General features: G+C 41.3%; 1 protein-coding gene across 22 annotated transcripts in view; it reads left to right on the top strand.

Annotated features, from left to right (window-relative positions):
* The window catches only part of DTNA (dystrobrevin alpha), a 379,312-nt gene that overhangs the window by 328,028 nt on the left and 29,604 nt on the right, over positions 1 to 21,680 (top strand). For 11 of the 22 annotated variants that reach the window (XM_077352480.1, XM_077352472.1, XM_077352474.1 and 8 more), the window contains 4 exons: positions 1,828 to 1,917; positions 10,535 to 10,612; positions 11,558 to 11,650; positions 17,828 to 17,915. In XM_077352480.1, coding sequence (XP_077208595.1) covers positions 1,828 to 1,917; positions 10,535 to 10,612; positions 11,558 to 11,650; positions 17,828 to 17,915 — 349 coding nt within the window. The remainder of the gene's footprint in view (positions 1 to 1,827; positions 1,918 to 10,534; positions 10,613 to 11,557; positions 11,651 to 17,827; positions 17,916 to 21,680) is intronic. The other 11 variants (XM_077352479.1, XM_077352478.1, XM_077352484.1 and 8 more) reach the window with 5 other exon arrangements.

Genomic DNA, 21,680 nt, shown 5'->3' with positions numbered 1-21,680 from the left:
GGTATAGTGATTAAGAACGGCAGCTTCTAATATGGTGAGCCAGGTTTGATCCCCCACTCCTCCACATGCAGCCAGCTTGGTTACCTTGGGCTACTCACAGTCCTGTTAGAGCTGTTCTCACAGAGCAATTTCACTTAGAGCCCACCTACCTCACAGGATGTCTTTCATGCAGGGATATAAAAGTGGGCTATAAAAACCAGCTCTTCTTCTTCTGAGACAATCAGAAGGGTGGGCTATAATAATAGTATAACTTTATTTTTAATTATTATATTTTGTTATGCAGTTTTCAGTGCTAACTACTTCAAGAGTGACCATTGAATGGATCACTGTAGCCAGACAGTTTGAGGGCAGGTAGGGCACTAGTAGTCTCACCTGGCGAAGATGGCAAAGTGGAAGTGTGCCTGGCCTCGACCAGGGCCAGGGCCTTTTCAGTTCTGGCCCTGACCTGGTGGAATGAGTTCTCAGGTGAACTGCGGAAGCTTTCAGCGTTCCTCAGGGCATGCAAAATGGAGTTCTTCCACCAGGTCTATGGTTGAGGCTGGGGGTAGTGAGGAAGATCTGCAGGGGGGCCCTGGTGTACTCAGCAGTCAATTGTCATTGTGACCCTCTGTATTTCCCCCTAGAGTTTTAGTGGGGGGAGGTTGGGAAAGTTTTACTGTTCTGTTTTTATTGTAATTTTTGCTGTCTGTTTAATGGGGTTTTATTGGAGTTTTACTGGACATTTGTAACTTGCCACGAGCTGATTCTGGGAGTGGCAGGCAATAAATGGAATAATAATAAAAGGAGGTAAAGGAATCCCCTGTGCAAGCACCGAGTCATGTCTGACCCTTGGGGTGATGCCCTCTAGCGTTTTCATGGCAGACTCAATACGGGGTGGTTTGCCAGTGCCTTCCCCAGTCATTACCGTTTACCCCCCAGCAAGCTGGGTACTCATTTTACCGACCTCAGAAGGATGGAAGGCTGAGTCAACCTTGAGCCGGCTGCTGGGATTGAACTCCCAGCCTCATGGGCAGAGTCAGACAGCATGTCGCTGCCTTACCACTCTGCACCACAAGAGGCTCTTTGCACCACAAGAGGCTCTTTGAATAATAATACATAATAATAATAACCACCATCTCATACACCCTCATAAGCATGCAATAAGATGCTCTTGTTGCTTCATTGCAAGTCTTCCTCTATGCTCGCTCTCGCTGTCTTACCTTCCTCTTCCTCTCCCTTAGCTTCCCAGTGTATCAAGGAGCCAGTTTGAGACAAGGGTGGAGTGGGCACCAGGGAGCGAGCGCCGCGACGCAGGGGGGAGGGAGAAAGGTGCAGTCACCGGACAGCTCTGCGCCTGCACGTTTGCGCCCACTGGCACACGTGCCTCCCCCCCATGGCATGGTGCTCACTGCGCTAGGAGCGATTGGCCGCCAAAGTGGCTGATCTCTCCCAGGGCAGCGAGCGCCATACCACAGGGGGGAGGGAGGCATGCCTACTGGCATGCCGGCGCCTGCGCCTCCCTCCCCCCTGCCATGGCCCAGTATGGAGGGCTCCACTGCCCGGTACCGGTCCATGGCCCGGGGGTTGGGGAACACTGCTAGGCTACCTACAAATATCCCCCTAACCCCACTGCTCTGCCTGATCTACCGGAGATAACTTTGATTATTTACAAAAGTAGAAAATGATGCATTAGCAATATGACAGTATATATAATAAACAGATAATATGAAGCATATACAGGGACACAGATTATAGGCCTAATCTTTTTATGTGCCTCCCTAGACTATTCTTTTATACGGCTGCCCTATTGCAGACTGTTAATGAAGTTTCATTGTTTGAATCATCCAGGTTACATGAGAATATAAATGTAGCCAGTCCTGAGGTTGATGAGCATGTTCTTATAAAGCTGTATATAAATCAGCTTCACAAGAATCCACGGTCAGTATAAGAACACTAAACCACTAATAAATGTAGTTTGTAGCTTATACACTAAAATCAGTCCATTAGCTTACTAGCCATCCTGCAGAATTACTAATGATGGAGATTTTTGTTTACTGTTTGTAAGATAAAAATTAGAAAACTTTTATGGTTTCCATGAGACTTCAAAGGAATTACATGCTAGCCTTGAACTTTCCAGTCTTTTATCTCTCATTTTGCACATGACAAGTATTTAAACATAGAGCAGTTTTTGCTGTTATGTAAGCATCCTGTGTATTTCTCATTTTAATATATTCCCCACCAAAAAAACCCCCACAGCAGATGGAAACAAAGTCTGATGGGAGCCTTACACTGAAAACATGCTAGTAGCTGGTCTTGAGCAAGACACAGCAAACCACACATGAAGACTACTGTGCCACTCTGGGAACACACAAACCAGCTGCAGGACAAGAAAACGCTGCATCTAGTTGTGCACATAGAGCACAGCTGTTGGTGACATGCCAAGGTGCCTTTGAGTAGAGCCTCTCCTGTTGCTAGTGAACAAATAGGAGGCACATCATGGCTGGGGAAGGGGCCCTCTGAACTCAGGGGTGCCCTGAGAGATTTCTGAGTGAAATCAGCACCTGTCTTCAAAAGACAACAAAACACTCCTGTGACTGTTGGCTGTTGCAAGTCGGATGAAAGCGAAAGAAGGAAGCCTCTGAGGTCCGGCTAGGCTCACCTTTGCCTCACTCTGCCAGCTGTCCTTATCAATTCAGTTGCAGCATTTTAAGTAGCTATTTAGCCTAATCAAATACACAGTCTTACATATACTGTGTGCCTCATTCTGCAGGAGGTCTATGGTTACATATGTTCTGAGTTTTATACACATTATAAAAAATGCAGAGCATTCAAATGCAAGAAGCATTAAACTATACTGTAAGCATTTTCCAATGCTTACAGTTATCGGTGGCGCAAGCAAACACTTTAAATATCGAAATGTATAAAGTCTGGCACTTAGCGAAGCAGTTATCATTCAAATGACTAAAACTACCACTTTGTTTTTCCTTAATTGCCCAACATGTTCACTTGTGACTGTGAATTAGACGGTAGAAAAGCCATAGTGAAGGAAATATTGCATTTAATAATACAATGGCTTTATATACTTTGGCCCTGGACCCATAACAGTCTGGGTTCTCTCCTAGCCATGAAGTGGAGACCATGCTGGTAGTTCTGATGGATGATCTCTGGCACCAACTGGATCGGGGCAGGTCGGCCATCCTTGTTTGTTAGTTCTATCAGCCATATTTGATGTGGTCAATCACAATTTATTGGTCTACCACCTTAAAATGGCTGGCCTCCTTCCTTAACAATCAGTCACAGAGGGTTCCCATGGGGGAAGAGTTGTCTAACCCCGTGTGGAGTACCACAAGGGGTAATACTCTCCCCCACACTTTTTAACATTTATATGTGCCTTCTGGCCCAGAGCTATGGGCTAGGGTATCACCAATATGTGGATAACAGCTAGCTCTGTCTCCTAATGGATGGCCGGCCAGGCACCCCCTCCCCCCCAAAAAAAATTGCCAGTTGTTTGGAAGCAGTGGCTGGATGGCTCAGGCAGAGTTGTCTGAAACTCAACCCCTCCAAAACTGAGGTCCTGTGGCTGGGCAGAAGGGGACAGGATCAGGAAGCACGTCTCCCCTGCCTGGACAGGGTCCAACTTACACCTGCACCAGCAGCCAAAAACCTTGGGGTGATCTTTGATGCCTCCTTGTGTATGGCGGCCCAGATCATGAAGGTAGCCCAGACAATGTTCTTCCATTTGCACCAAGCATGGCTACTAGCACCCTACCTGGCCCCGCAACACTTGGCCTCAGTAATCCATGCAACAGACTTCCAGATTAGACTTCTGTAATTCACTCTATGCGGCCTACCCTTGTCTCTGACCTGGAAATTGCAACTGGTACAGAATGCAGCTGCAGGGGTCCTCACTAGATCATTTTGGAGGACCCATGTCTAAGTTGCCGGTTAACTTCCAGATCAAGTTCAAGGTTTGGTTTTGACCTTCAGGGCTATACATGGTCTGGGTCCTACCTATCTGCGTGATTGCTTATATCCTTATGCTCCCCGCATGGCTCTTTACTCTGTGGGTATGCTGTTTGTCCCAGGCCCCAGGAAGTATGCCTAGCCTCAGCCAGGGCCAAGGCCTTTTCGGCCCTGGTCCCTGCTGGTGGAATGAGCTTCCGGAAGAGCGGAGGGTCCTGACAAAGCTCTCTGGGCTTCACGGAGACTGCAAGATGGAGCTCTTCTGCCCGGTATTTGGTTGAGGCCAGGCTGGGGACTGGGGAAGTAAGATCAGTTCCCTCCCTTCCTTTTGTAATCTGTACCCTCCCTAGGCCAACATTGCCTGAGGTCATCTATTCTGACACTATGACTGCGAACAGAAGAGTCAAAGCTCTGCGGGGGAGAGCAGGGTATTGTCTGTTATCTCCACCAAAACTGTCTTGATTATATTAATTGTATCAGGTTTTAATGGTTTTATATTTTTAATGTAAACTGCCACAAGTCATTGTGTATTTTTTCATTTGTTCACTCTGCATAGCTCTAATGAAGCAGACCAACTTCATTAAATTGGAAAGAGAAATCTGCTTCTATGAAATCTCACGTAATGATTAGTCTGCCTTATTGTGTTACTTTACTTGTGAATTCCTACTATCTGGTATCTCTCACACAAAAAACTCGTCTGAGACTGAACTAAGGGTATAAAATGAAATGTGGGGATTACATTCACATTTAATGTTTAATGAACCGGTGTGACATTTTTTCTATAAAGAAAAGAACTGGAAACAGGAAAATCCAGCAGTGTTCATGATGCAGATATTTGTGGCATCAGGCCAGAGCTTGGGAAAAACAAATATTGATTTCTGTATCATATGTTTTAATCTTGGGTATCCTTCTGTCATTCCCAGCATTTAATCTCTGAGTTGCCATTTGGTATCTGGATACATAAAAGTTTGAATTTTTCTCTCTAAATTGAAGCAATTTAAAATAAATTGCTGTGGATTAAAAATAAGGGGGATTAAAAATAAAAACTACAGAAAGAAGCAAGATTGACCAGGTATTAATTTGATCCTTTATACGAAATAATAGATGATGGTATGCTCCTTGCCATATTTGTCCAACAGATTATTCATTTGTGTGAAGAAGATATAACATTGTTACTTTTGGCTAATAAAAACTTAAATACTATGCCAAATCCATGCATATGCAGATTGGGATCTAAAGATGCCTAGCTTTACATGTAACACACCCATGACCACAGGAAGAGTTACCTGTGTTCTGTACCGCCACCCCAGAGCCCATGATCTCATGGAATGTTACTTGGGAGATTTCCCCAATTGTCTACATTTTTCCTTTAGGGATAAACATATAAAATACAGCAGCCTTTCTCAACTTTTTTACCTTTGAGAACCCCTGAAACATTCTTCAGGTTTCAAGAAATCCTAGAAGTGGTGCAATTGGGCAGAATATGCTTGGGAAGTATAGCTTTGCACATGCCCATCCAGGACCCCTCCTTTTCCCATCCCCTCCAAATCATTGGCCATTTTGGGAGGGGTGACATAACCATATATTGTCATGTTACCTGATAAATGTTTAACAAATTATAAATATATATATAAAGAATTAATTAACCCCCCACCCATTTGGGTACACCTTCCAGGGCTGTCAAGAAGCCCCAGGGTTTCATGAAACCCTGGTTGGGAAAGCCAGATATATAGTATACCAGTTTTCTAAGAGTACAACATAGTGTGGTATACTATTATTTTCTGTCTTTGACAGGGAAAAACACAACTGTGTTCCGAATAAAGGGACATTTTGTCCTTCTGCTAGCATATTATGCACAAGCTCCAAATAACTGTGAAACTAACTTCTTGATTACAAGAAAGCATTTTAATGTAAACGAGTAGTCTCCATATGGCAAAGCTCTAAAAACTGGAATATTTTAAAACACTGTTAAATATACTGTGAGAGTCAGCAAGTCAAAGCGAAAATCAAACGTTCCACAAGGCTAGCACAAGCCTATTGAATGAACCTAAAAAATTCTTTGAATTTCAACATATGAACGGAAAGAAAAGAAAAGATCATGTGGCATGTATCTGTTAGCATATTAATTAGCACAGTGTCATGACAGCCTCCATTTCTGATTATTAAAAGCAGATACTGGGTGGCTTGTTCAGGACCTTGGACAGGGGACCTTTTTACATTGAATTCCTTTTAGCATCCCTGTATTCTTGTTCCCTTAAGACAGTGTTCCCCAACCTTTTTATCACTGGGGACCGGTCAACGCTTGACAATTTTACTGAGGTCCGGGGGGGAGGTAGTCTTTTGCCAAGGGACGTTGCCGTCACCCCCTGAGCCCCTGCTCCACTTGCTTTCCCGCCAGCGCCCCTGACTTCCCACCGCCCGCTGGTGGGCGCTGCCAGCAGCAGCTGCACAGTGCCACGCTGAGGGGGAGCCCCAGCCATGGCAGCCGCGGGAGAGCACCAAAGGTGAGCCGGTGGCAGGGCAGCCCCCGAGGCAGCAGCCAGGGAGGAGGATGAGGAGGAGCTGTGGCCCGGTACTGACTGATCTACGGACTGGTACCGGTCCCCGGACCGGGGGTTGGGGACCGCTGCCTTAAGATATCAACTATGGCCTTCAGTGAACATCTGAGTATAATAAAGCCCTTTCTTGTGGCATGTATGTGACTGAATAATTCCAGTAAGCAATGCAAGTAGAAAAAGGTAACTGGTAATCCAAAGAATATGGAACAAGTGGTGTTTGTTTTGTTGCTTTCATAGGAGTTGTATGCTGGAGCTCCATATCAATGCATATAATATTTATCTTTGCATTTTTCTTATGTCAGTTAGTTGGATGGACAATAAAGACAAATTATTGATATGTTATACTACATATTCTACATATAGCTGTGTCACCCAAAGACATCATGGTTAATCAACAAGCAGCAATTGTCTTTTTCTCTTTAGAATTTAATGGGGAAAGTTTGAAATTTAAAATCCTTAAAATGGAAAAAAAATTACACCACAACTGGATGGAATAACACAAAATTGTATTCAAATTTGAGTAATGGATCTGTGGTTCTGGCTACAGCAGAGCATCACTAAAATTGAATAAAAATTAACATGAATTTGTTGCAGGCCTCCTGAAGTTTAGGAGACCATTTACTGCTACAGGGGATTCAGGTCCTTGCATGGTACTATGACATAATCACTCTGCATTGGCCAAGGAGGTCTTGTTCATGTTGCCAAAGTCCCTAGAATATACCAGTGTGATTTCATATATGGGCTTGGAGATGATGGAATATGTTTCAGAAGCAATAGGGAGAAAGATATCCAGATTTTAGAAAAACAGGTCTGCTGAAGCTTTTCTGGAAGAAAACGTGGTAGGGATGTGGCTAGAAGTTGAATATCAGTTGTTGTCTTTAATATTTTAATTTGTTTTCTTAGTTATAGTTATGGTGCATGTTCCAATTCATTATTATTTATTTATTTGAATTTGTTCAAATAGGAAATACATTTCCAGTAGCAACTTTTTGTTTGTTCTCTACCAATTCGGATGAAATTCACTGGAAATGTACCCTTTTCCTTGGGAATCCTCTTTGCCAAGTTTCAGACAGATGGGGAAAAGCAGAGGTCACAAAGAAGAGTGAATTGGTACAAGAGTCATCTCCTCTTGCCTTTACCTCAGTGTGCTTGTTTGATTTCAGCCTTTTTCTTTCAATCCAAATAACCACTAGTATCAAATGCTCCAGTCAGTGGATTAGTGTTCGGCAAGTGACAGGGTTTAGTTCCCATCAAACACTTGCTCCATCCTGTATTGGAATACACAGCTCTTCATATATAGTTGAAGAAGAGGTTGTATGACTTCCTTGTGTCAGCTCTGGGAGGGGAGGTATTAGATGTAGGTAGTTTGAAAATAAAGACGCAAAGATCTCTCAGATCCCAAATCAATGATTCTTTCTCAAATAGAGAGATCAGGTCATCAGAACATTCTCATGCTTGATCTCTTGTCTGTGTGTTTTAATGTGTAGGGGGAATAAAGTCTCTGATTCTATCCTCCCATCTGTAGAAATCCATTTTTATACAAGGTATGCCACCACATTCCTTTGGCTGGAACATGCATTTCACATCCAACAGCTTTCTGTTGTAGCAGAAGAACCCCAGCCATCTCTCCCTCCCATTCACTATATGCTTACTGAGTACCTGATAGGTCTAGAAAAGTATTTACTTCCATTATCCATAGCAGAGATTGTCACTAGATGAAGGACAAACTGTCTGCCTCTGCACCTATCTCCTTTCAGTCTGTAAAGATGCTATGCCGCCCATCACTGGGGAGGCAATTCTTGCCTTTGCCTGTATCCACTAGTCTTCATAGCTATGCTAACTTCCAACAATAGAAGCAACCTTTGCCTTGGCACCCGCCCAGTAACTATAGAATATTCACCTAAAGTCTGAGATTGATTTGAAGTGGAAACATTGTATAGGAATTCCAGTCAGGATGATCCAATATGATGCCCACATCCACAAACTCTTCTGGATGAACTTTCCCTGTCAAGTACATAGCTGATAAGTGACACTTTCCCCCTTCTTATCTCATAGAACTGAAATGTCTTCATCCGTTGTTAATATTCTTGTATAAATAACTTGCAATAATTATGTTAACTGAGAGGGACTGTTAAGTTATATTTGATTTAAATGGAGACCTACTGAACTGAATGGTTTTTCCCAACTATATGAAAAAAATGTTATTAATGGCAGCATTTGGTTATATTGGAAGCTTTATTGAATTAAGAACTTAAAAAGAAGCAGATTAAAGTAGTGGTATTTATTTTGGAGCTTAATCAACATACCAGCCAAGCCATAATGGATCTAAGGTAATTTACTCCCCAGTCAGAGCTATGTTCAACATGCATAATCATGTAGCTCAGAAAACACATATGGAGGCACCAGCATACATATGTGTGCTCTTCTATGTGTACTCTTCTGACACTTAGCCTGTCCCTGTGCACACTGAACATTCTTCAGTGCAGGCATAGAAAATGTATAGCATAAAAGTGAGCAGGTCATAGTGCAATTTATTGAGCTTTGGATCATTCCTATTTATATGATGAAAATAGTGTTAATTTTGTTGGAATTTTCTAAATAAATTAGCTTAAGTTCTCTTTATTTCAATGGGACAAAAATAGCTTCATTCCTACTACTTGGGTCTAGTTAGATTGTGGATTAGGTTATTGGATTCAAGATAATCAGAGGTTTTTCTTGTCTCATAATATATTGCAAATGTAGAAATAAATTTTTATACAAGGTATCTGCCACCACATTCCTTTGGCTGGAACATGCATTTCACATCCAACAGCTGCAATTAAAACTGTAGCAGGATAGAATACTTGGTGTTGTGGTTAAGAGTGGCAGCTTCTAATCTGGTGAACCAGGTTTGATTCCCTACTCCTCCACATGCAGCCAGCTGGCTTGACCTTGGGCTTGCCACAGCACTGATAAAGGTGTTCTGACCGAGCAGTAATATCAGGGCTCTCTCAGCCCCACCTACCTCACAGGGTGTCTGTTGTGGGGAAAGGAAAGGGAAGGTGATCATAAACTTCTTTGAGACTCCTTTGGGTAGAGAAAAGCGGCAAATAAAAAATGAACTCTTCTTTATGTAGCCTTTTGCTTTAAGAGACAAAAGACTAAAGGGGCTTTGGCTCTGCAACAGTCTCTCTGGTTTGCATGCAGAAGGTCCCAGGTTCTGTCCTTATCACGTCCAGGTAATGGATCAGGTAGTAGGCAATGTGAGTGATCCCAACCTGAGACATTGGAGAGCTGCTACCAGTCACAGTAGACAATACTGAGTTTGATAAGTTAATAGTCTGGCTTGCTCTAAGGCAACTTCATGCACTTAATAATTTTTCATTTCCTATAAAGTACTTCAAGAGTTTCAAAGTTGTTCTTTTGATATTTAAACATTATGTAATTATTATAAGGCAGTGAAGGAGAAATTGGACTGAAGATAAGGAACACTATCTCTTGAGTTTAAATTAGAGGTGAGCAAGGAATAATTAATCGTCCTGCCTGCCTCTCCATTGGACAGCGACATCCTAGCCCTCCAATCCAGAGCTGAGCTTGCTTTGAAGCTGGTCTGAGTCAAATCAATGCACAGCTCTAATGTCCATGAATGCTTCATCTTTCTCTACTGGAAGAGTCAACAGTTTCTTCAACTGGATCCTTTGTTTCAGAAATATCTCCTGGAAATGTTTTCTGAAGTGCAGGCATGCTGAATCTCCTGCTTATACTCTACCAAGTTTGCAGCTTATAAACTCCATGTAAAATTAAATATGTTGCCAACAGACATTTTTCTATTTATATATAATTCAGAAGGGGGGGACACACAGATGTTTTACAACATTCACAAAATCGACTGTTTTAGTAAAATTTCAGAACTTGTTTTAGACTTTTGATGTGATACAAATTTTAGAAGCATTTTCTGTTTCAATTGTGTATGGTTCTGGATATTTGAATGAGTTTTAGTGGATGTCAGCCATCACTGTTTATCATCTTCTTAGTTGTCCTGTCTCATTAACTAGCTCTCCTTACAAGAATAATGAAGTAGAGCAGAACAAATTGCTGGCTAGGGCTGCTCCAGCTTTTTTGAAAGGCAAAGGGTAAGTTAAAGAAGGTGTGCTGACAGCTTGCACTAACACAACTAAAGCAAGTGCTTTCTTTCCCTTGAACATACTGTGCTTTCAACAAAATGTATTGTGCAGAATCTTAATTCCATCTTAATTATTCATCAGCTGGCTGAAACACAAGTTTTTAAAAAAACATATAAAATGAATTAACAATTAGTGAGGTCTCAAAGTAACGTTTTAAATACATTTCTACATTTTATTGCAGTTTTGTGGATGCAAAAGTAATATTTTGTGCTTCGGTCCTAAGGGTAAATCTGCACATGTAGATAAATTGTGGCATATTGGTCCTATGACAAGTGGATGGCCACATACTTGATTGATCCTTAACAACAGAACCTATTTGCCAAGAAAAACTAGCATCTCACTGAGAGGCATCTCATCTAGTTTTCTCCTTGATGCACTAGTTTTCTACATGCATGGAAATTTTTACACAAGGAGCTCATTCAGCCATCTTCCATATGCAGTCTGAAATGGTACTATGTAATGTGCAATTTATCTGCATCTGTAGATTGACTAACATCAATCAGATTTAAAGTGAATACTTCCAAATTAGCGTGCATAGGATATCAGCCAAAATAAGCAACGTCTGAAAGCTGTTTCTTTATATATAAAAAATCTTTGCTTCCTCATAGCAGTAACACAAGGCCATATTCTGCATGGTCCTTGAGTACCTGTTTCCTGAGGTCTTCTTCGGTGCTTTGTATCCTTCAGCAACCTAACTGTCCTGTCCTGCAAGCACAATTTCTTAATTACTCTAAGATGGAATTGATAAGAATTTCAGCAATTTTTTTCTAAAGAACATTTACTGCTCATTTATAAATTCCCATTTCACACTCTTACTTGCTCCTGCTTTCTCTGTTTATTTCTCTTTGTCTGTCCGGACTGCACCCTTTCCCCCCCACCCCAACCCTGTTTCAGGTTACAGTATAGCCTCGATGTTGCAGACAGGCTGGCTGATGAACATGTTCTCATTGGGTTGTATGTCAACATGCTCCAGAACAACCCCTCACGGTTAGTGCAGGCTGGGCACCTTGGTGGGGTCTGTAGAGGAGGGACATTTGCCTGGTGAAGCCAGGTCTGGGCAGTGTGCAGTTCCTAAAATATGGAGCAGAGGCTCCGTTGACAAGGCAGATCCATTTGATTTCAGCAGTGTTAAATAACAACTTCTGTGAACAAGTGCATTGTTTGGAATATTGCTCTGCACATTGTGTCCAATTTAAAAAGGGTACCAGGGTAATCATAGATCTTATACATGCTAATTCATTTGTCCTAGTAACAGATAGAAGGGGACACAAGAAACCACAAGAACCAGTTCAAGACATTTCAGGCGTTACAAATATTCCAAACAGAAGTAACTTCTGTGTGAAGTTCAAGTGAAAATTCTCACATCTGAATACCATAGGCACATTATTTTACCCTATAGATAGATGAATGTAGGGAAGGTACAAATAACCACTGCTCCCCCACTGATATAAATTGGGTGATGAAAAATTCATATATCAGCTACGATGATCTACATGAAGACTTAATGAAATTCTTTACATGGCAAAAATCAGTAATGGGTGGATGATGAACTACAATTACAACATGAAGATGTAATTAGGTAATTTTAAGACTGCTTTTGCTGGTGGTTGTTACTAATCATTGTTTATATTGTGCTTCTAATGTGCAGGCTGCTTTCTGGCCTTTTTGTTGTTTGTTCTAACAATAATATTGTGAGATGAACTGTGTGCACAAAGATGTTCAGTGATTTCATGGCTGAACAGAGACTGAGCCCAAATCCTTTCTATCCTGCTCTCTGCCCACTAGGAAACACTGCCTCTCCATTTCAAAGGCAACACTCACTTGTAATGATAGTGAGAAGCATTTTTAAAGTTAGAAATGAAACAAGGCTAAATTTGCATTTGCCTATTTGGCTCCTGGTGTATGAGAGAACATGCTACTGGTATCAGAGGCAATTGAAAAGGATGCTTTGGTTTATCATATAGTACCCTGCAATATGACAAAGGTTAAACATTATATTCATGAGATTTTTAGGACACTGGGTCAAGAATTAAAATCTTAGAGGCTGATTTTCTTCAGTATATTTTTATTGTTATGTTTTTAAAAAGGCAGCTACTTCCAGTAATCACTTGTGTTACTTGTAAGATACACGCCTTTGTGTCTTAGCCACCAGGGGAACATCCCAGCCAAAGCTTTATGTTCCTGACAAGATGCAGTTCTTCACTTTCAGTTGTTCTTCATTCCAGCAAAATGCCTGTTGGGTTCTTCCCATTTATACCTGCAAATTTGCACAGATACAGTTAAATTTGAGTCCACATGTTCAATAGAGATAAATCATGTACTACAATCAGTCCTTAATTTAATGCTTCTGAAGGATGGATGGGTGAATGAACCTTCACGGTTCAAGTAACTGAAGCAATGTGTAACACAAAACATCTGATTACTGGCTTTGAAATATTGCAGCTTAATACCTTTGATTAAAAAGAGCATCAGTCATTCACAAACTTTCTTGACTTCAACAGACAAAATCAGCTAGCAGAACTAACCGTCTTAACTGTGTATTACTTAGGGCAGTCTCTTCCTTCTCTGCTAGTAAGTAAAGAAAAGTATGGTTATGAATATTAAAAACACTATAAAGGAATCTGTTGCCCTTGAATATTATGTGCCTATTTTTACAGGATTATATCACTATTCCCGGATGAACATAATAGCCAGTGGTCAAGTATTTAATTGATAGTTGCTTTCTTGATGGGGTGTTCCCATATTGCATGCTATGATGTTTCAGATATTGCTAAGGGTGTGCCATGCCACTAGCAATCAGAAAGAATGAGACCAAACTACTGTTTACAAGCCCTGCTGATCATTGGACCAGAAGCAATGAACTGGAGATTTCAGAAAGGCAAACTTAGATGAAAATCAAGAGGGTAATAATTGTAAGAGCCCCCAAGCAATGGGGCAATGGAACCTAAAGAGGTTTGGAATCTCTTTTCTTGGGTGCCATCAAGTAATGCAGAATAAAAGCTGCAGTTTCATTCAAAGCAAGTATTCATTTCCTGCTCATTAAAGAACTGCTAAGAGAAAAACAATGGCCAAGCAATACTATCTGGTCACAAATGCTAACAGTGCTGTTGAGAAAATGAATTTTATGTATTGTGTACTCTATCCTGCATGTTGTATAAAGTAGCAAAAACATCTGGAAATCTGAAATGGACAGCTGATGGAGAAAAAATTGATCTGATTCATTGATGAAACAGCATCTTGAACTTTAGAATCTATCAGGTGCCAATTATCCCACCCCAAACATTATCACCTACTGAAACTGGCACATCAATCTACTGTTAAAGGCTTGGCTTCAGTGCCAGTTGAGAAGCTGACAACTGTAGGATTATCAGAAGTTCAGATAAATTACTGCTGGTAATATAAGGCCGAACCAAAATGGAACATGAATGAAAATCATTAAAATATTTGAATAAATATGATGGAGGCATTCAGATTATAGTAGATCTCATTATAAATTCTCATAAAAATTTCAGAAAAGTAACATACTTTTCACTGCTTATGTTTATTTTTGACATTTGTGGATGGAGTTTAATTTCAGATCAGAATGGTTTGTTGTTACTGAAAACTGAGAGTGTGTTTCCTTTCCCTCTAGGTTGTGATATGACAGATTTGATTGAACCATATGAATGGGATGTAACACTTTGCATTAATCTTAACAAATTCATGGACTAAGAAATAACTAGTGTCATTATCCTTTTTTTCTTTGTATTTTGATATATCAGAACAATTCTTTATAACTTCTGCTTACAAATAATTTGTTCTAGGGGAAGTCCACAGGTTTAGTTTATATAGTAGCAAAGTAATGGTAGATTTGTCATGAGTAGTCTGGAGGAGGCACACATGGTAGTTTTAGCATTCCATTCTATCTAGTGGTTTTCTAGCTTCAAGGATCATGTACGATGGGATATACATGAACCTTAAAGGACATACCATCCCCACAGCAAGGGGCAACCACCAGTAGCAAGAGCTGGATGGTTAGGACCCTTCCGTATAATATTTTGAATTTTGATAACAATTTTAACAGGAAGAAGTTCTCACCTGTATCCCAGATTGCAGTCATTTACTGTCTTTCACAGAACTTAATGAGAGCTATTGAGCAAGTAAATGGTCTGCAGTGAAGATGCTTTTAGCACTAGACAAAGGGGGTGACAAAGTTCAGTTCTACATATTTAGTCCATTCAAATAGTGTCCTTGAGTATGCCTTATTTTCTTCCATCTTTAAGTGAATAGCTACTATGCACTACGATGATGAAAAGTAAATGTTTACACTTGGAAACAATGTTGGTGGGGAAGCACCTCCCCATCACCAGACAATTAAGCCTTCATTGCCAAGGCCTTCAATGGGGGTAGAAATATACTTATTTTATTCATGTTTGGATTTATTGCCTACCACTCCTGCCTAAACTGGTGGGTTACAATCAAGTCAAGTACAAACTTTACAATTTAAAAGCCATAAAGTTATTTTAAAAAAAACCCAAATTAACAATGCCGACAGCAACAGACATATAACCACACATTTCCCTCTAAATCCTCAATCTTTATGGCAGCAGGCCCTATGCTTCAGCAGGAGGATGGAGATGTAAAGTGTCTGAATATTCAGAAATCAAGAGAGAAAGGGGGGAAGGGAAAATCCAGGATCTTCCAGCCCTAGCCTCCACCAGACACCTGGTGGAAGAGCTCTACCTGGGAATAAGCCCAGGGGCTTATTCCAACAGATAGGGGCCGGGACCGAAAAGTCCTGGTTGAGGCCAAGTGCACTTCACATGGGCCAGAGATCAGCAGTTGATTAATACCCACTGAGTGAAGAGCCCTACTGGGGGTAGAGAGATAAGCAGTCCCTTAGATATGTTGGGCCCAGACAGCAAAGGGCCTTAAAGATCAAAACCAAAACCTTGAACTTGATCCAGAACATCACCATTAACCAGTGCAACTCCTTCAGCACTGTCTGAATATGGGCCCTCCAAGACGTCCCAGTGAGGACCCTGGCGGCCTCATTCTATACTAGCTACACCTTCCATGTCAAGGGTAAGCCCATGAAGAGTGAGTTATAGAAATGTAGCCTGGAGGTGACTGTTGCATGGATCACTGTAGCCAGATGTTCTGGAGCCAGTTAGGGTGCTAGTAGCCTTGCTTGGCGCAGATAGAAAAATGCCAGTTGGGCTACTCTGGTGAACTGTGCTTCCATTGATAAGGAGGCATCCAAGATCACCTTCAAGTTCCTGGCTGAGGGTGAGATCTGCAATCACACCCCGTCCAGGCCGAGGAGATACATCTCCTGGTTGGACCCCTTCCAACACAACCACAGGACCTCTGTCTTGGGAGGACTGAGTTTCAGGTGACTCTGCTTGAGCTAAACTATTACTGCTTCCAAACATCTGGCAAATGTTTCCGTGGGGGAGGGACATGAGGTAGGCCACCCATCCATCAGGAGGTAGCGTTGGGTGTCATCTGCATATGTATGCCCATAGCATAGTAACAGGTGATGAACCCCAGCATGATTCTTGCAGTATATGGTACCATCTTCCACTCTGCCCCATCCTATAATTATCGATACTGGTACATAGTTAGGAGCAACAGTTGTCTTCTAAGATATTATGAATGCTTTTTTGCATTGTTCCTGATATACAGGGTCTTTCTCTGTACCTTTTGCTTAGTTTTAGGTTTTATACTCAGACATTAAAGCAGATGACTCTGGTTGGGAGAAGGAGTTTAATCACAAACTAAATGGTGATCAGTACCAAGGCAATCTAAAATGGCTTCTCCTATATGGAATGTCTATGCTGATGCTCTTTAAGTACGTTTAAAAATTCTAGATATAATGTAACTTTTTTATAACAGGAACATGCTCATGCTTTACAGTCTTCATTAATCTGAAATGGGCGTTGTCCAGGATAAGGAGTAGTTAATGACTATTATTTATGACTGTGTTCTTTAATGTTTAATCAATGTATTTCCATTGAATGTATTAATTTATATAATCACAAACTAAATGGTGATCAGTACCAAGGCAATCTAAAATGGCTTCTCCTATATGGAATGTCTACTGCCTTTAGAAGGAAGTGTGTTGTGATATAGGAGACATTTGAGGAAGTTTGCCAAATCCATATTCATAAAGAAATCTTGCTGTCAGCTATGCTGAAGCTCTTTAAGTACATTTAAAAATTCTAGATATAATGTAACATTTTTATAACAGGAACATGCTCATGCTTTACAGTCTTCATTAACCTTAAATGGGCGTTGTCCAGGATAAGGAGTAGTTAATGACTATTATTTATGACTGTGTTCTTTAATGTTTAATCAATGTATTGCCATTGAATGTATTAATATATTACCAAAACTTCCATTATAGTTGGCATTTATTAATCTCAAAGAACTCAAAGTTTAGAAGACAAGATATCAATTGTGACTCCTTGTTAGATGGGAAGACCAGTTTGAAAACTTTTATTTTACATTCCTTTTAAAGTAAAATTAAGAGTAAACAAAGGTTGGCTATTATGAATTATTAAAACCCCCAAATTACATCAAGATTTGAGATTCTTCAAAAAACAAGGGTACTTATAAATATCTCTCTGCAAGAGGGAAGTAATATTATTCGTTTCATACATTTAAAATGACAGCTTGGCCTTGTGAACAAGAACTGTGGCACAAATTCTCACATTAAGAGGTTGAGAATATAAGAAGATCCCTGCTGGATCAGATTGAAAGTCTCTCTTTCCCTCGGCAGCCCCACCCCTACCCCAAAACTCAAAATCAGAGCCTGAAGGCTGTTTTACCTTGTATCCCAAGCCACTGAACACAGTTTCCAGTGAAGCTAATATTCAGTGTTAGACTTATTCTTCATGAATTTGCATATGACCCCTCAAGCCAGTGACAGTCACCACATATTGTGGCTGGAAATTCTGTATTATACATTGCATAAAGAAGTGTTTTCCTGAATCTGCTGCCAGTGAAAGATACTGGGTGACCCTAAGCAGTGGTGTTGTGAGAGAGAAAGCGCTCTCTTTTTTACCATTCATAATTTTGTACTTCTTTTTCATGTCATTCCCCCCTCCCCATCATTTCTCTCTATTGGTTAAATAATGTTGTCGCCTTAATGTGGATATTTATGGATCTTTCTGCCCGCAGTTTGATGGACAGTCCAAACCGTCTAGATGAAGAGCACAGACTGATTGCCAGGTATGCAGCAAGATTGGCAGCAGAGACAACATCATCAGTAAGTGGCCTTAATTGCTTCGTTGTCGGTTGGTGAAATGTATGGTTTTGCCACATGCAATAAAGTAGTTTCTGAATTAGCAGACCTCCACCCCATGATATGTTTCTTTACAACTAATGGACTACCAGTGAACAAACCATTGTGATGTAGTGGCTATAGTGTCAGACTAAGATCTGGGAGACCCAGGCTTGAATCCCCACTTGTGCAGTAGAAGCTTTGTTGGGTGACCTTGAGCCAGTCACTCTCAGCCTAACCTACCTCACAGGGTTGTTTTGAGGATAAAATGGAGGAGAGGGAAAATGTAAGCAGCTTTGGGTCCCCATTGGGGGGAAAGGCAAGTTATAAATGATGTACAATTTGCACCTACCTAGCAGTAAACACAAGAGCCTCTTATGGCGCAGAGTGGTAAGGCAGCAGACGTGCAGTCTGAAGCTCTGCCCATGAAGCTGGGAGTTCAATCTCAGCAGCCGGCTCAAGGTTGACTCAGCCTTCCATCCTTTCGAGGTTGGTAAAATGAGTACCCAGCTTGCTGGGGGGTAAAATGGTAATGACTGGGGAAGGCACTGGCAAACCACCCCGTATTGAGTCTGCCATGAAAACACTAGAGGGCGTCACCCCAAGGGTCAGACATGACTTGGTGCTTGCGCAGGGGATACCTTTACATTTACCTTTAGCAGTAAACACAACAGTTATTTTTGGCATTTCTGCTAAGGTTCAGTCCAGAACAGAACTAACAAATAAGAGTGAATGTATATGTCCATTATGATCAAAAGGTTTTGATAAAGCATGCATGTGTCTACTGTTCATTTGTTTTTAACTGCTGGGAGCTGCATTCATGGACTTCCCAAAACCTAACTTGGTCTTAAGGAGGTAAAGACTGTTGTCACCAACTAGCACTCTACAGGTCTCCCATGCATGCAAGGAAAGGCTTATGGCAGTGTTATGTGTCAGAAGGATGGCCTGCATACACAGTGGAGGATTTTCACAGAGTATAAGGTGTGCTGCTTGATTTCTGTGGAGCTTCCTGTGCATATTAGAACTCCCAGCACTTCATGAAAAGCTCTGTATCATGATGAATATGACGCTAGCATGTTAATTATTTACATGTTACATTTTCATATTTAATATCTCAGTGCATGCTAGCCAAAGCACTTTTCTTTCCCACTGATTTCAGTGGAAAAATAAAGCAACTTCTCCCAAGTGAAATCAGTGAGGTTGAGAACTTCTAGCTCCACCTGGATTATTTAAATTGTTATTTTAGAACATATATTTATGCACTGAGAATTTGCAGTTCGGTTCTATATGAAGCTACTTTAATCTCACTGAAATCAATGGGTTTGGTTTAGAAGAATTCTGCATAGAATTTCACTACATCTACCCTGTGTTATAAAATGTGCAGGATACTTCTCACAACATGCTGACACTATCATTGGCTCTCAGGGGGAAGGCCCTCCCCCTAAGGGCCAATCAGGGAGCCGTGGAGACCGTGCCTGCCTCCTAGCTGCTCCTGGGCTTTGGAGAGCTGCTGCTGCCTGCCCGCTGCCATTGCCTTCTGGCCTGTATGGAGTCAACCCACCTGCATGATCTGCTCTGCCCCTACTGCCCCCCCACCCTTCAGAGAACTCCAGAAGATGCCAGAATCTGCTCCCCCCCCCGGTTGCCCACACAGCTGGTTGCGGGAAGACTGGAATCTTCGCTCCCGCAGTGAGGCTGGACTCCAGGGACTGTGGCTGCAGGGAGAAAGGGTTGAAAGAGCCAGTGGAGATACATTTCTAGTGGCAAGCATGGGTGTTCCACATCCTCAAAGCTGGTCCCCCTCACTTTCCTGGAGGGGGGCCCCTGGCACCTCCTAGCCTACATTTAAGGTGGCTTATGAGCCATGTGAATGCTGGGAGAGTGGTGTGCGGAATGCGGCAGTGAGCCCTGCTTTATGGGCTGCCTCAGGGTGCACTACAATGTGACCCCCTCCCTGTGCTCTCACAGTGTGCAGTGGTAGCAGGGGAGGCATCCCTGCTTCTAGCTTGTTTATAAAGCAGGCTTTGACACCTAGTAATTCTTATAAGACATGAATTTATATACAATCTCAAGTTTCTTTTTATCTGAATTTGTTCTGTCTAATATTATTCCTATTTATCCAGAGCTTGGTTTAATTGCATTAAGAATGTTCTAGTGTCATTATGTTTTCATAATGGTTATGGATGTAAATATTTCCATGCATCTCCTAAAGTTGAACTGTAAAGAGAAGAATTTTAAAAAAATTATTGAACAATGGTTATAGGATGATGAATGGCTTTAGTATGGGAAAGAAATATGATTCTACTGTATTCCTTAGTTCAAATGCTGCAGAGATACTGAATACTTGAATATTGTGCCTTTCAACTAATGATCTTGGAGAAGAGGAATAATATGATGACCCATCATATTAGCCATGGCTTTCATTTTCATTACAAAGCAGTGATTATCATTCTGTGAAAACCTCATAGCATAAGGATGATAGACTGAATATGTGCTACACATTGGACAAAAGACAGTGAAGCAGAAACTTAATAAAAGAGTGTGAAAAGGTATAAATAAGGCTCGTGTCATTAAATTTTTTCCCTGTCAGCATATTTTGAACAAGAGGCATAAATGAAAGTTAAATGAAATTAAATTCACTGTTGACCCCCACAAAGTATAGTTCTACCGTGCGAGACCCAACTTGGCAACTGCTGTCTGTGGGATTCGTTTAACAGGGAAGTGTTTAAGCCTATGCCCTAGGTTTAATGTACAGTTTCTAAGACAAATGGAGAAAGGAACCAAGTAATGTAGATGTTGGAGGTAGAACTGGAAATCTTTCACTGACATATTTGACACTGTTTCTCTTGGCTTGAATTGAAGCCTAGCATGGCTAATGTCACAGTTGCATGACATGTATCGTTCCATGGCTGGTTTTTCCCACAGGCTTTCTTCTATGGTGCAAGGCGTCTGCAGATGGCTTCTGTTTGAGCAGAGGTCTGGGCTTTCCTTGTCTGCTCATAACTGCTTCCCTAGCTGATTTTTTTTTGTTTCTTCAAAGAGTAAAAACTACACAGATATGGAAGCCATTTTAGAGCAGATGCGTTTTGAATGGACAATCATTTGGCAAGAAAAGTATTGGATACCCCTCTTCACCTACAGCTTTGTTCTGTTGTGGAAAAGGGCTCTCCAGGAAAAACTGGCATGGAGTTGCATATTAACCCTTTTCACACTGTCTTTGTTCAGTAAATATGCATAGAGTTGAATCATACACACACTAATGAATGCATCAAATCGTCAATCCATCAAAGTCTACTCCAACTGGCAGGGGCTCTCCAGGTTGTTACACAGAGGTCTTTCTCATCACATTTCAACTGGGATTGAGACAGACCAGCCATCTCGTGGCAATTCAAATAAAATCGTTCTACAGGTAACCATTGTCTGGTTCACTTTCTCAAAGAATAGCAAAAATTGGTTGAGGCGGGACTTCCCTTTGTGGAAGCCCTGTTAATTTTTTTCTAGCTGATTTCATGTGTCTAATAATTAATTAAAGTTTCAGCTAATTTGCCTGGGACAGATGTTAGGGTTACTGGCCTGTAATTTTCTAGTTCCCTTCTGGATCCCCTTTTTTAAACATGTGTAACATTTGCTACCGTTCTGTCTTCTGCAGTGGTGGCTGAATTTAGTGATAGATTACATATACAGGTTAGTAGATCAACTGTCTCATACCTGAGTTCTGTAAGAACTCTTAGTGTATGCATCAGGACCTGA

The sequence above is a fragment of the Paroedura picta genome, chromosome 9 (genome assembly GCF_049243985.1).
Source record: "Paroedura picta isolate Pp20150507F chromosome 9, Ppicta_v3.0, whole genome shotgun sequence".
Classification (NCBI taxonomy): Eukaryota; Metazoa; Chordata; class Lepidosauria; order Squamata; family Gekkonidae; genus Paroedura; species Paroedura picta.
The sequence above is the reverse complement of the archived record's forward strand: the minus strand, read 5'-3'. Positions and strand labels throughout refer to the sequence as shown.